The sequence below is a fragment of the Rhea americana genome, unplaced genomic scaffold (assembly GCF_003343005.1).
Source record: "Rhea americana isolate MKP2758 unplaced genomic scaffold, rheAme1 scaffold_789, whole genome shotgun sequence".
Lineage (NCBI taxonomy): Eukaryota > Metazoa > Chordata > Aves > Rheiformes > Rheidae > Rhea > Rhea americana.
Genome location: NW_028186966.1, coordinates 679 through 15,067, shown reverse-complemented (window position 1 = coordinate 15,067; position 14,389 = coordinate 679). Strand labels below are relative to the sequence as shown.

The 14,389-nt window shown below is 51.9% G+C and overlaps 1 protein-coding gene across 1 annotated transcript; it reads left to right on the top strand.

Annotated features, from left to right (window-relative positions):
- Positions 1 to 7,385: 7,385 nt before the first annotated feature.
- LOC146585653 (olfactory receptor 14C36-like) lies at positions 7,386 to 8,324 on the top strand. The gene has a single exon (XM_085322538.1). It carries the CDS (start codon positions 7,386 to 7,388, stop codon positions 8,322 to 8,324), a length of 939 nt encoding a protein of 312 aa, XP_085178664.1.
- The last annotated feature ends 6,065 nt before the right edge of the window (positions 8,325 to 14,389 follow it).

Here is a 14,389-nt window from a genome sequence, read left to right as displayed (position 1 = left end):
ATGTTAACTGTAGTGAGGTCCCTTGTGCACCAGTGACTTGCAGGATTATGCTAGGCCCATGGGTTGTGTTTGCATTTCTGAGGTCAGTTCTGCCTCAGTCCCCGATGGGGCAATGCTCAGCCCCTGGCTGCTAGTTGTGGTTGTGAGGTGACTTGTGCACCAGGGACTTACAGGCATGCACTAGGCCCGTGGCTGCGTTTGTGCTTGAGAGGTCGCTTCTGCCTCAGTCCCTGACAGGGCAATGCCAGGCCTACAGGTGCTGTTTGTGTTTGTGAGGTCACTGCTGCCTGAGGCCCTCAGAGGCCAGTGGTAGGCCCCTGGCTGGTGTCTCTGGTTGTGAGGTGGCTTCTGCACCATCGCCTGATGAGCCAGTGCCAGGCACCTGTCTGCTTTTTGTGGTAGTGAGGTCACTCCTGCCTCCGTCCTTCCTAGGTCCATGCTAAGCCCCTGGCTGGTATCTGTGGCTGTGAGGTCACTTGTGCCTGCGGCCCTTGTTGCCACTGTTATGGACATTGCTGCTGCTTGTGGTTGTGAGGTCTCTTCTGCCTCACTGCTTGATAGGCCGGTGCTGGTCATGTGTTTCGTGTTGGTGGTTGGAGGTCTCTTGTGCCTCAGTGCCTGATACGCTGGTGCTGGTGATGAGGCTGCTCTTTGTGGTTGTGAGGTCATGTGTGCCTCAGTGCCTGATAGGCCAGTTGTGGTCATGTGGTTGCTGTTTGGGTATTATGACATCACCTGTGCAGCAGTGTCTGATAGGCCAGCACTGGTCACATGACTTCTGTCTGTGTTTTTGAGGTCACTTGAGCCTCAGGGCCTCATAGGCCACTGCCGGGCACATGGCTGCCCTTACTGATTGTGAGCTCACTTGTGCCTCATGCCTGATTGACCAGTTCTGGTCATGGGGCTGGTGCCTGTGACTGTGAGGTCACTTGTGCATAAGGGCCTCATAGGCCAGCGCTGGTCACATGGCTGCTGCTTCTGCTTGTCAGGTGACTTGTGCCCCAGTGCCTGGTGGGACAGTGCTGGTCGTGTAGTTGATGTGTGTGGTTGTGAGGTCACTTCTGCCTCAGTTTCTCCCAGGGCAGTGCTATGGCCATTGCTGCAGGCTGTGCTGGTGGGGTCAGTTGTGCCTCAGGGCTTGACAGGTCCATGGTAGTCATGTGGCTGCTCTTTTTTGTTGTACGGTCACTTGTGCAGTCTTGACTGATCGGCCAATGCTAGGCCAATGACTGTGGTTTGTGCTATGAGATCCCTTATATATACATTTATTTATACTTATATGCATTTATTTATACAGTAAGTGTGTGTAATTAAAGAGCAAGAATAGGAGAAGGTGTGCTGGCTTTGTGGATCTAATAGTTAGCACGCATCTCTGTGCAGAAATGAAATAAATATCTCAACCCAGTGTGTCTATTGGTTGCTTGCACACTGGGAAAAAGAATCCAATTTTGGGACAACACCTTGAGCTACTGGCAACACTCTTCCTAATACACCTCAGGAGACCACTGGCCTTCTTGGCCACAAAAGCACATTGCTGGCTCATGCTCAACTGGTTTTCCACTAAAACTCCGAGGTCCTTCTCTGCAGAGCTGCTTTCCAGTAGCTCAGCCCCCAGCCTGTACTGGTGGTTGGGGTTATTCCTCCCTAAGTGCAGGGCTCTGCACTTGTCCTTTATTGAACCTCGTGAGGTTCCTTTCTGACCAGCTCTCCAGCCTGTCCAGATCTCTCTGCATGGCAACACAGCCCTCTGGTGTATCAGCCACTCCTTTCAGCCTGGTGTCCCATCTTGCCAGGAGCTCCTTGCTCATCCATGCAGGTCTCCTGCCCCCTTTCCTCAACCTCTTTCTCCTTCGGATGCACCTCTCTTGAGCTTGGAGGGAGTGATGCTTGAATACTAGCCAGCTCTCTTGGACTCTCCTTCCTTCTAGAGGCCTAACCCATGGGATTCCTTCAAGTAGGAATCTGAAGAGCCCAAAGTCTGCTCTCCTGAAGTTCCGGGTTCCAATCCTGCTTATTGCCTTGCTTCCTCCATGCAGGATCCCGAACTCCACCATCTCGTAGTCACTGCAGCAAGTCTGCCCCCAACCTTCATGTCTCCAACCAGTCCTTCTTTGTTGGTTAAGACAAGGTCCAGCAGGACATTCCAGTCAGGCAAGCTATACTAAGGGCAGTACAGTACTCTACTGACCTTAGCCTCCATTTCAGCAAGCTAAAGTAGCCCAGCTCCCTCAGCCTCTCCATAAAGGCCATGTGCTTGAGGACCCCAATCCTATCTGGACCGACCTCTAGTTCATCTCCAGATGCTCCCCATTCCTCCAGCCCTGGATAGCCCTCACTGTTTCAGATGTGGCCACACCAGTGCTGAGTTGAGGGGTATAAGACCTGCCCTTCTCTGGGTGGCCATGCTCTTCCTAATGCAGTCCTGTGTGCATCCGGTCTCATTGGTGGTGAGTATACACCACAGGCTCATATGGCATCCTCTGTAACATCCAGACCCTTCTCCTCGGAATCAGTCCTCTGCCAGTGAGGTCTCTGCCTGTCCTGATGCACGTGTTGATCTGCCCCGCTGATGAGCCTTTCAAACAGGACAGGATGCGGGGTATACCCCTGTATACCCCAACTTTAACCGTCATCCCGGTAAAGCATGACTCATTCCTGAAAATGCTCTGAGCTCTATGATCCAACCAGCCTTTTGCCCATCTGAATGTCTACTGGATATCCACTACTCTCCTGTTCTCCACATGTACAAGTCTTTTATCACAGAAGGCAATCATCAGGTTGGTCAAGAATGATTTACCTTCAGTAAATCCATGCTGACTATTCCCAGGCACCTTCTCCTCCTGCCCAGAAGTGTGACTGGAGAGGCTGGCTCTATGACACACTCTTCTCCAGAGTGAGATTGAAAGGCCGGCAGCTGCCTGGTTTGTCCTTGTGCCCTTTTTTTTTGAAGATGGGCACAACACACTCCTTTCTCTGCTCATTGGGACCTCCTCTGATCTCCACAACCTTTACAAGATGATAGAGAGCAGCCTTGCTGTCCTTACAGTCGACTCTCTCCATGTCCATGGATGGCAGCCATCCACTGCCATAGATCTCTATAGGTGGAGTTCTAGAGACTTAGGCCCTGTGGGTTGGTTTTCTCCTCAGGAGTCCTGACTCTGGGCACAACAGCTCAGAAGGTCTTGCTGGTGAAGGCTGAAGCCAGGAAGGACCTGACTTCCCTAGACCAATCTACATCTGCTTTTACTGGAAATCTCTGACCCATTCAGCAGTGGGCCAACATTTCCTTTTATATTTTTTTTGCTATGATTGCATCAGTAGCAGCTCTTCTTCCTGTCCTTCACGTCCCCTGCAGGTGTCTGTCCCAGAGGAGCTTTGGCTTCCTTAGTGCCATCCCGACTTTGCTGGACAATGTTTCCAAATTCCTCCTTTGCAGCCTCTGCCTTCTTTCCCTTTCCATATGCTGCGCTATAGCCCTGGAGCTCACGTGTGAGCTCCCTGTTTTGCCAAACTGGGCTCCAGAGATGTCACTAATTTTACAAACTCTTCTTTAAGGAGCATTCCTGTTCTTGACAGATGTGTTCCTTAATGATTTGCTGGTTTTCCTGAGCTCCTCTGCCCTGCAGAGCTGCCTCCCTTGGTCCATCCCATGGAAGAGCTCCCTACATACAAGCTACCCCTTTACACGTAGGGCATCCCCCTCCTCATCTTCCCTGGTGGTCCCTCCTGAAGAACTTGTACCTGCCGTTGAAGGACTCCAGCCATGCGAGCGATCCCACCACATCTCTGTTATTCCAGCTAGGTGATGATCTTGTGACAGATTGTGTATTGCTCCTGCCTGCACCCCAGGCTGTGTGTGTTTGCATACATTCTGGCTTCAGCACCTCAGTTGTAGTGGTGACCAAAGATTTGTCACGTGTTACCAAAGACATTGTGTATGCAAAGGCTTTGAGTGCAAGTGGGCAAGTGGTGGCTTACTGGCATGGATAGCAGGTGGCAATGTACTGGTGAAAGGAGGTTCCCCTTAAGAGAGCAAACTCTGCAGTGCCCAAGGCCAGGGAGAAACACAGCTGGGCCATGCAGGAATAGTAGGTGCGGGGCTGGCTGCCTGAGCTGACTCTGTGACACCTTGTGGCTGGTAACAGACTTGAACCAATCTCCAGGCAGGACAAAGTGTCACTGAAGAAGTCTGTGAGCCTGGGCAGCCTGTGATACCACCACTCTAAGGTCCTCATTACCCAGTTCCCAGTGTCGGTATTTGTTTGGGCGCATGTAGGAAACCCAAGATGTCCTGGGGCACTTGCCCAGCAATCACTCCAAAGGGGCATGGTTTTCCTTTAGGTTCCAGGGTGGATCTGCTAGAGACAGGTGGTCATGCTGGACACCCCTGGCATTTGAAATAGCCCTGCCAGCCTATTTCTGTGTCATTAAATCATGTGTCTGCACTGGACTAGAACTGCTATTTGTAACACTGGAATTTTCATTAGTCTCAGCTTCGTTGCATCATTACAGATGACCAAGATATTTTGCCACCTGGCCCCCACCTGATGTTCTAGGAGGATTCAGGGCTCCCAGTCACTCCATCAGAGCAAGCAGACACTGGTACATGCCTGGGATGACCTCTGTGTCTTCCACTGTCAGCAAGTATTTGTGTGTGAGCAACTGACTCCCAGCCTCCATCTCCAGTGATTAGAATGGGAGCTTAGACAAGGAGCTCACATGCAGACCTCTGTGCTGTGCTCCCTTCAGTTTTGGCAGGGGGAATCCTACCTCCTGTGTATTTGTGGAGTTCACGGAGGGGATAGAGGGATCTGAATCCCACTCCAACCCAGGATCTTCTAAATCAGGATGTGATTGACTGAACCAATACCAGAACCACATATCAATCTACTCTCTTCTTGTCCCTGTCTGGGTGTCCTGCCTAGTTAAGAGATGGGAATAGGAGCTTCCAGATGAGGACATTTCCACTTATCATAGACAGCCATCCTCTGATGAAATAGATGGCAATGTTGGAATCAGTCTCTCTGCCCTCTTTAGAAAGGGAAAACAGGTGATTATTTTAGCCTACTTGAGGGAACATCTCCCAGGAGGAGGGAGCACAAGGGACAGAACAACTCCTGTCTTCAGCTGGTCCTGTGCTCCTGAGCTGAGCCCAGTTTTGGGGACAGAGATTGCTCATGGCAACCTGGCAGCACTGCTGAGAGATGGCTATGTCCTGAGGCAGCTCCTCTGCAAAGAGCAGCAGGACTCTGGGCACTGCCTGCTGCTGAGGAGATGAGATGAGATGAGAGAAGAGAGAAGGTGAAAGGCAATCTGGAGTGCAAGGATGGAGGAGAGCTCCTTGTGGGAGAAGTCTTCACAGCCTTTTGCATGGTAAGTCTCTGGCTACAGGGCAATGCTGCTGTGTTTCCTGGAGGAGTCTTCTAAGCCCATCCCATTCCATGAGTATGGAGGATAGTGAGACACTTCAGAGCAAGTATTCTGTGCCACATGGTCAGAGGGACGTGTCATCCTGCTCCTTTCTTGGAGGGATGGCTACAGGGCTGTGAACGCTAGTTGTGCACCCAGGTGGGCATGGACTACTCCAGGGCAGAGTCTCTGAATCCCAGAGCACTCAGCCTACCTGGGGAGCTGCAGACAATGCTGCAGGGTAGAAGCTCTGGGAGGAAGGAGAGACTTTTGACAGGGCAGGTACTTTCTCTCATGGAGAAGCTGCTGCATGAGTCAGGGCTGGGAGACATATCTGGAAGTGACTTTTCAACAGGAATGCCAAGGCAGGGGAGAGCTGAAAGAGAAGGTGCTTTCATGAGTTGGTGCTTTCAGTTATTTTCTGTTTGGGTAGGGTGAAATGGGTCTGGATCTCTCAGGTTTAGAAAGAGTACTGAGGCTCCAGGACAGTGACACTGAGAGAGGAGCAGTTCTGGGAGGGACTCAGCAAATGCCTTCATCCACCCTCAGCCTACAGAGAGAATCAGCATCACCTTTCGAGCCTCAGCTAGGTTTGTCTCACCTGCTCCTTAGCACCTACAGACTCGGAGGTGCCCCTGGACAGTGCCCTGCCCCCAGGAGCTTTCTACAGGGCAGAGCTGAATGCTCAGCATGTGGGATCACTGGGAGAGGAGAGACGTGGGGACAGAGACACAGCTCCCTCCAGAGATGGCTTTAGGCAGTGGAGCCATGGTCAAAGTGTGAGAGGAAACTGTCCACTCCAATGCCTCCTCTCCTCTCCCACTCAATACAGCCCTCTTGCCTCAAGGTTGTGGGTTCCAGGGCATGAGTCATTTCCTCCGCAGCCAGACATCCAAGGGAGTAGACACTCCTGAGTGTCTCTCTGTTCCTCCCTGTCCCTGCTTCCCTTGGCACAAATATCATGTCGTTGCTCCCTGTTTCCTACCTGCCCATGCTGCCCTTGTCCTTTCCCTTGGGTGCTCTGGACAGAGGGGTTTCTGATGCAGTTCAGACACCGACCATGTGGGTCCTGTCATGAAGATGTGTCTTTGACAGTGAGGTACCCAAGTGCCCCTCTAACCTGTGGGGTTCTGGAAGGGGCCAGGAATGAGCCAACTCTATTTTCAAAGCACCCTTAACATCCTTAGGACATTCAGCCGTTTCCCTGGGGTGTCTGGCTGGGCTGCAACTTGTGCCGCTCCTGAAGGGCAGAACTCTCCCACTGCAGCTGGGTATAACCTAGGTGCCCCAGGGAGAAGCCATCTAGATACTAAGAACATGGCAATGCTTTTTTATGGCTGGATGTGGGCAGCTGGAAGGAGCCCAGTGTGTTCCTGGACAGAAGGGGAGGGCTGAGACCCCCCCTCACATACCCTCAGAAAGAGTGCTGATGGGCACTTTGGAAGTGGGTTCCTCCGCTCTGCACAGAGTGAATGTCTTGGCCTCTCTGGAATCACAGCTGGTCACGCTGAGTGCAGCAGCAATGCTGAGGATTTCTACCTCCAAAAAGCTTCCTCTGGTGTGAGAGGGTCAGCAGAAGAAAACCAAAAAAAAGGATTAAAACTATTCATGAACCCACATTATTTGGAACTGGGAGTGAAGAAGCTGAAATCCTTTCACTGTTATGAGTGGATTAAATCTGAATGGAACTGGGAATATAAATCTTAGTCACGTCTGTTCCCCTGTACTCGGTGATGTAGGTCAGGGCTGACTCCTCGGGAGTCCACGGGCAGAGGCCGCTGCTCCTCATGACAAACTCAGCCAGCACAACCAGAGTTAAAGCCATGGAGCTCAGTGATGGTGCAGCTGAGATGAGGAGTGCTAATGTGTATGTGTGTTTGGGAGGGTTTATGAGAGAGCTTTGCTCAGAGAAGTCTGTCCTAATTTGTGTCTATCTGTTCTTCCTTGGACAGTGCCCCAAGCTCAGACGGTGCAAAATGTCCAACAGCAGCTCCCTCAGTGAGTTCCTCCTCCTACTGATGTACGCTGACACCCGGGACCTGCAGCTCTTGCACTTCTCCCTCTTCCTGGGTATCTACCTGGCTGCTCTCCTGGGCAACGGCCTCGTCATCACAGCCGTAGCCTGTGACCACCGCCTCCACACCCCCATGTACTTCTTCCTCCTCAACTTCGCTGTCCTCGACCTTGGCTCCATCTCCACCACTGTCCCCAAATTCATGGCCAACTCCCTGTGGGACACCAGGGCCATTTCCTACTCAGGGTGTGCTGCCCAGGTATTCATGTTTTTCTTCTTGTTTTCAGCAGAGTATTCTCTCCTCACTGTCATGGCCTATGACCGCTATGTTGCCATCTGCAAACCCCTGCACTATGGCACAATCATGGACAGCAGAGCTTGTGTCAGAATGGCAGCAGCTGCCTGGGCCAGTGGATTTCTCTATGCTGTACTGCACACTGCTAACACATTTTCAATACCACTCTGCCAAGGCAACACTGTGCACCAGTTCTTCTGTGAAATCCCCCAGATCCTCAAGCTGTCCTGTGCAGACTCCTACCTCAGGGAAGTTGAGCTTCTTGGGATTAGTGGCTGTTTAACCTTAGGTTGCTTTGTTTTCATTGTATTGTCCTATGTGCAGATCTTCAGGGCTGTTCTGAGGATCCCCTCTGAGCAGGGTCGACACAAAGCCTTCTCCATGTGCCTCCCACACCTGGCCGTGGTCTCCTTGTTTGTCAGCACTGTCATCTTTGCCTACCTGAAGCCCCCCTCCATCTCTTCCCCAGCAATGGATCTGGTGCTGGCTGTTCTGTACTCAGTGGTGCCTCCAACACTGAATCCTCTCATCTACAGCATGAGGAACAAGGAGCTCCAGGAGGCAGTGAGGAAACTGTTTCAGCTCATACTAGCTCAGCAGCAATGAGCTGCCCATCTCTCCTCACACCTGAGTCTCAGTTTATTTCCAACATCTCTTGTGCATTGGGAGGTCTGTCTGTGATAGTCATGTTTGTGGACAAGCCTTTGAATTCCTCCCACATTTCTGGAGGCACAAAGCTTGTCTTTCTCACCCAGAGGCCTTCTGTAAATCTGCCTGTCACTGTGTCAGAGCTGGCCTCCCTAGTAGCATCTCTGTAATAAAAGAGGGTCTTCTGAGTACTGTGCCTGAATGCTGGGGTCTTTTTCAAAAGCTGGAGTCAGGAATATGCTCAGGGAATTACACCCAAAAAGGCCCTGTTGTTGTGCTTACGTTTTTCATGGGCTAAGGGGCATCATCTCTTTTGGGTGATGTGTGTGGGAATGAGGGCTGGATTCAGCTGTCACTTGTGAGTGCCCAGGGTGCCTTGAGAGGGTGAGTGGTCCAGAGGTGTCTGCTGGGGACTGTCCGACATACTTGAGGGCTGGTGACAGATGGCCATCCTTCTGGAAGGGAATATGGAGTCACTCAGAGAGCACAGGACATATCCAGGGGCGGCGTGTGCCTGGAATGGGCAATGAGTGGATACTCCCAAAACCAAGCAGAGTAAAATAAATGTAAAGGGCCAAAGCAAGGAATGCCCCACATGTCCCTGAGGAGAGGGAGTGGGCTGGGTCTAATGACACCTCTGAACACATCTTGAGCAATGTGCAATGCCCTGTGATTGCTCCACCCATCCTCCACAGTTGAAGATTCTGGGTGGGAGGTTGTCAGATGCAGTGATGCTGGTCCAATAGCCACTTCCCTGATCAACACTGCCAAGGCTGAGTCCTCCTGGGGCCTCACAGCCCACTCACCTTGCAGAGCAGCAACACCACACCATGGCCTATGCAGACCCTTGGGAAGGGTTGCAAGAATGGGTGACCAGGCCAGCATAGACACAGTGATCTGGGGAAAGGCTCTCTGGGGAGCAAGGATACCTGCAGAGAAGAAAGGAGCAATGGTTTGCTTGTGAGGAGGAATAAATGAAAACCTGATGCTATGTTTGTCAGTTCAGGGCAGGCTGCTATGTCACTGGATCCTGAGGCTCCTCGTGCCCAGGACTCTCGTGCTGTCCTGGGTAGAAGGGCTGGCCAGAGGGTCTGCAGACAGCCAGGGTTAAGGATGTYGTGGCCATGGGAGAAGTGGAGAAATGGAGTGACTGGACTACATTTCCTTGTGCCATTGCTAGACCACAGTAGACCACAGCCCTAGGGCTGAGGGGGAGGCTGACACACCTCTCTGACCACCACCACCCTCCGCCCCCCCCCCGTAGCTGCTGTGCTCTTCAGAGTGCCTAGACTATGGGTGAACATCCAGAGTTTTGCAGCTCCCTGCAGCAGGCACTGCCGTGGATCATCCTCATCTTGAGCTACTCTACTAGGTGGGCTGGGGAGAGGGCAGAGGAGGTGGGGACAGATGGGRAGGAGCTGAGCTGGGCAGCACAGGGCCTGGGTGAGGAGAAGTGCCAGCAGGCAGCTGCTGCACGCGAATGGCAGTGTGGGAGCACAGAGGCGTGTGCTTGCAGGGCAAATGCAGCTGTCCTAGGAAAGGTATCAAGACATGGTGGGTGCAGAGGAGAAGAGCTCAGGTTCTTCCCTGTGCTATGTGCTGTGACCACAAGGCAGAAAAAGGAGGGTCAGATACCAGCATCGAGTGGGTACTCAAGGATCATGAGAGGTTAATCAGGCTGGATTTAACAGAAGACTTACACCTCAAACTGCTTGGGGAGCCCTGGGAATGCCTGGGAGGGTCGCTAATGGGAGGCTACTGGAAGCATGTGTTGGACACCCAGGTGGGAATCAGCTTGTTTTACCCTAGGGACCCTTTAAATCTACCAGAACTCTTTCCTTATCTCAGCTGTGCTCAGCTTGAGCAGCCACTGGCTGTGAAGCAACTTGACATTGTTGACAAGATGGAATATACACATCTGACGTTGGCAGGAGTTTGGTCAGTGTGCAGAGAACACACTCTGGGGCTGCGATCACGCACTCTGCCAGTCCCCGGACTCACTGCCAGATCTTCCACAGATCTTCTCCCTCAATATTCACACAGTGGGGAAGCTTCCCCATGGCCACTCTTCCAGGCTAGCCCTTCCAGGGTTGATAGCACACCCCACCTGTGGGGTGATCCATGACCAGCTCCATCCTTTTGCATGTCTCCACGTCCTGGTGAAGGGGAAAAGGCCAGCCTTGCATGGCTTCTCTTCTGCATGAGACCCCCGGGAGATCCCAGAGCATGGTGTCTGCAGAAGCCTGCATGGGGCACAGCTTGGGCTGGGCAAGGGCAAGGTGAGGCAGTCAGGCACTACAGCCCAAGGTGGTGAGGTACCACAAAAGGTAATCTGTGTCTCACTGCCTGTCCCATCACCATGAACATGACAGATGATCTGGATGCGTGCTTGAACCTGACTTTCGTCTCTGGGCCGGCCTCACTCGCCTCAGGTGGGTACTGTGGGATGAGGCCCTGGCTGCTGATGTCCCTCCCATGCCAGTCATTTGACTGTCTTTGGCTCCCACCTCCCAGTCTCGGAGGGAGCAGTGGGCCCTTGCTGCGCTTGGACAATAGCAGAGCTACAATGAGAAAATGGGCCTGCACATATTCAACTGCGTCTCCTCCAAAAAGACCAGGCATGCCCCAAAAGAGGTCTTGGCCAGCTCTTGGAGAGTTGTGCAACTAGCTGCCCAACACGGTGGCATGCACACAAGAAGGCAGTGGTGCACGTGCAAGGCCCCAGGAACCTCCTGCTGAGCTGTCAGGGGGCTGAGTGCTAGGTTTAATAGAGAGGCTGACTGCAGGAAATGCCGCCTATGCCAACCACTCCCAGCATTGCCCATGATGTTTGGAAAATCAGAACTTTCCTACAGGCTCCAACTCCAGAAAGGGCTCAATCTTCTGTGCTTCCAGAGCCTTGCTCACTGCCATTTCCTATCACTGATACTGTCAAGGGAGGTGGAGAAGAGAAGCCAGGACAATGTTGTTCACAAAAGGCTTTATCCATTAACCAGATAAATCTCCTCATGTGTGCTTGGCTGGGGCAAAAACTTCTCAATCTCTGATCACCTACATCAATGCTGGAGAGTTAAATGTGAAAGCTGACTTGAGTTCCACCTCACCCAGACAGCTAAACACACCTGTGTGCACACCTGTAACCACACCCTAGCTCCATGAGTTGACTGTCTTCAACAGACTTGATGGTAGCTGGTCAGTCAGAAAGTGTCTGCTTCATCAGTCTGTTACAGAGATGTGGCTTAGGTCCCAACATTTTGGAGAATCCTATGCACCAGCGATTCAAACCACATACACCAGCAGCTGGGAGGCCTGGGAGCAGCAATCTCAGTGCACAGTATTGTGCTGACAGCCACAGTAGCCACTGTGCAACCTTCAAGAGGTTGAACCCATCAGAAACATGTGTTTAGAAGAGGGAGCACTGCTTTCCTGGACCTGTCGCTCTTCTGTCCTGAAGACAGGGAACCATGCTGGCTCGGGCCCTGGCACTGCTGCTGTGAGGCAGGCAGGTAGGCAGAGGAACCTGCAACCAGAGCACCTATGAGCTGCTCAGGTGCCTAGAAGAACTTAGCTTGCACTTCACCTCCAACACATCCACCTCTGCCAGCTGCTGGTACAATATCCAGCTCTGATCATCTACGTGGCTGCTTGTGGAGCTCTGGGAGAAGCCACTTCACCATGATAGGATGTGGCTGGACTTCTGCCCTTTCTGTGCTGACAGGGCCACCCTGGTGCACAGGAACACACAGGAAGGAGCCCAGCAGGCTTTCCTGGCCACCCACAGGAGATGCACAGCCAGACATGGAGAGACTCAGCAGCCCTGGTGTCCTGGTGACAGGGGCTGCATGAGGGCTAGCACCCCAGGGGCCTTGAACCTCCCGCTGATGCTGGGCCAGCAGACCCCTGGCCAGAGAGGCTGTGGTGAGGCCCCAGGTTCCTGATGTCACTGTGCTGTCACCCAACAATGCAGTCACAACGCCCAAAGGCAGCAGAAGAGGCAGAGGCTCCCAGGCCCCCTGCCAGTCTGCCAGGCATCACAGCTGGCTGCAGCCAAGGGCTCTCTGCAGGCTCCCTGGAGGTCGTCCTTGGCCACAAACACACCCCTGCGTGGGCAGCAGGGCTGTCGATGGCTATCGAGCATGAAGTTATTGCAGGACATCCAGGGGCAGTGGAGCCAACACCTCAGGACACTCACTGATGGAAGCACTCAGCAGCTGCACCTCCATTTGGTACGCAGACCTCTTGCTGGCCTTCCTCTGGCCTTACTTCCTGACCTTGCTTTGCACCTCCTCTGTCCTGCCTTGGTGCTAAGACCATTTCCTGCAGTGCCGCGCCTGCTCATCAAGGGTCTGTGCCTGCTGCTCTGCTCTCGAACACTGCCTAACGCTGCCTCCCGTGCCCACTGCCACTGCCCCAGCACAAATGCCCCTGTCTAACCCTTTCCTCCCCATCTTGGCAGGGCTCCCCATGCACAGCCTGGCTCTCTCCAGACACCTGCTCCCTGTCAGAGCAGCCCAGCACTGGGGACACCCTCATTTCCACCACGGGGAATGAAGCCACTATGACATGCTGCACCCCCCCCCCCCGCCAAATGCATCACGGAGGGTGGCCAGCCAACATGCTCCTCTATAGTAGAGACACACCAGGGACAGGACTAGACATGGCAGCAGGCAGACAACCCACCAGGGGCCCCAAACCACACAAAGCTCAACTCTCCTGCCCTCTCATTCCCTTCTAGTCCTCCAAGGCTTTGCAACAGGCACTGCCTGTGAACAGCCAGGCACTTCCCACCTCCAGGAAGCAGAGAGCAAGTGCTCTCCCTAGGGCTCACCACGCTAGCTCTCATCTCCCTCTTTTGCCTCCCATGCCCTCAGAAGCACGTACCTCCAGCAGGTGCCTGCTGCTGCTCTAGGGGCTTTCATGGCAAAGGTTTCCTCAAGATAACTTCCACAGCCATTTGTTACTGCTGGCCTATCAGGTCACTCTGAGACAGCCATCACTTCACCATAACTTCCCCAGCCATTGTTGTCCCAAAATCTGGGTTCTGCTACCCAGTGTGCAAGCAACCAGTAGACACACAGGGTCGAGATATTCGTTTATTTCATTTCTGTGCAGAGATGGGGGCTAGGTGGTAAATCCACAAAGCTAGCACACCTTCTCCCCCTCTCAGTCTTCATTTATACACACTTTTCTGGGAGTACTTTATACAAATCTTTCTATTGGTTACAATTTCACTACCTCAGGTAATTGCTCTGCGCTTGTGCTTTCACATTCCTGTTAATTAGCATAGGAAGGGAAGAAGAGGTGGTAACATCATTATCATGTCATTTCCATCTCATTATTCATTTAGGGGTGTGAAGTTTAATATGTTAATAAGCCTTAATGAACCTAAGGTCACTCCTGGGTTATTCTGCTGTTTTTGTCTTACCTACCCCTCGCAATCTTCAAAGCGCTGTGGTTTCATCAAGGTTATTTAGCCGGAGCTGGTTATCCTTTGCAGTACTGTTTTTCTCTCCCCCTTGTCCTTGAGTCTTGTTAACTMTTTGCAAGGTTTTTCTCACAGTATTTCTCTAATAATTCCCCCCTTTGAGGCTTGTTAATATCACTTATCTAGTACGTCTCATTTAAACAACTTCAACTATTCTTACATGGATGTTAAGTTAATTCTAAGTATCTCCCATGGCATGGGTAATCCAGGAGATTTGGGGAATAGAGAAGCAAGCAGTAATCCGAGTCACTTTTTCTGAAGGCCCGTAAAAGCTACAATATCAAGTTAGTTGTACCAATGAGCATGCATAACAAAATTAACAGTGTCCTCATTTTCCATCTTAACTCTATAGCAAACAAATTAAATTAAACAAATCAATATTCTTATAAATCAGCTCTATCTATAATTAACAATACTATCACAATGCAAAATAACACCTAATAACACTAAGAGCACTCTATTTCCATGTAAAAGAGTTCAGTTTTCCAAGGGCAATTCATCACTTTTGTAACTTCTGTATTCTTATCTTGAGAGATAT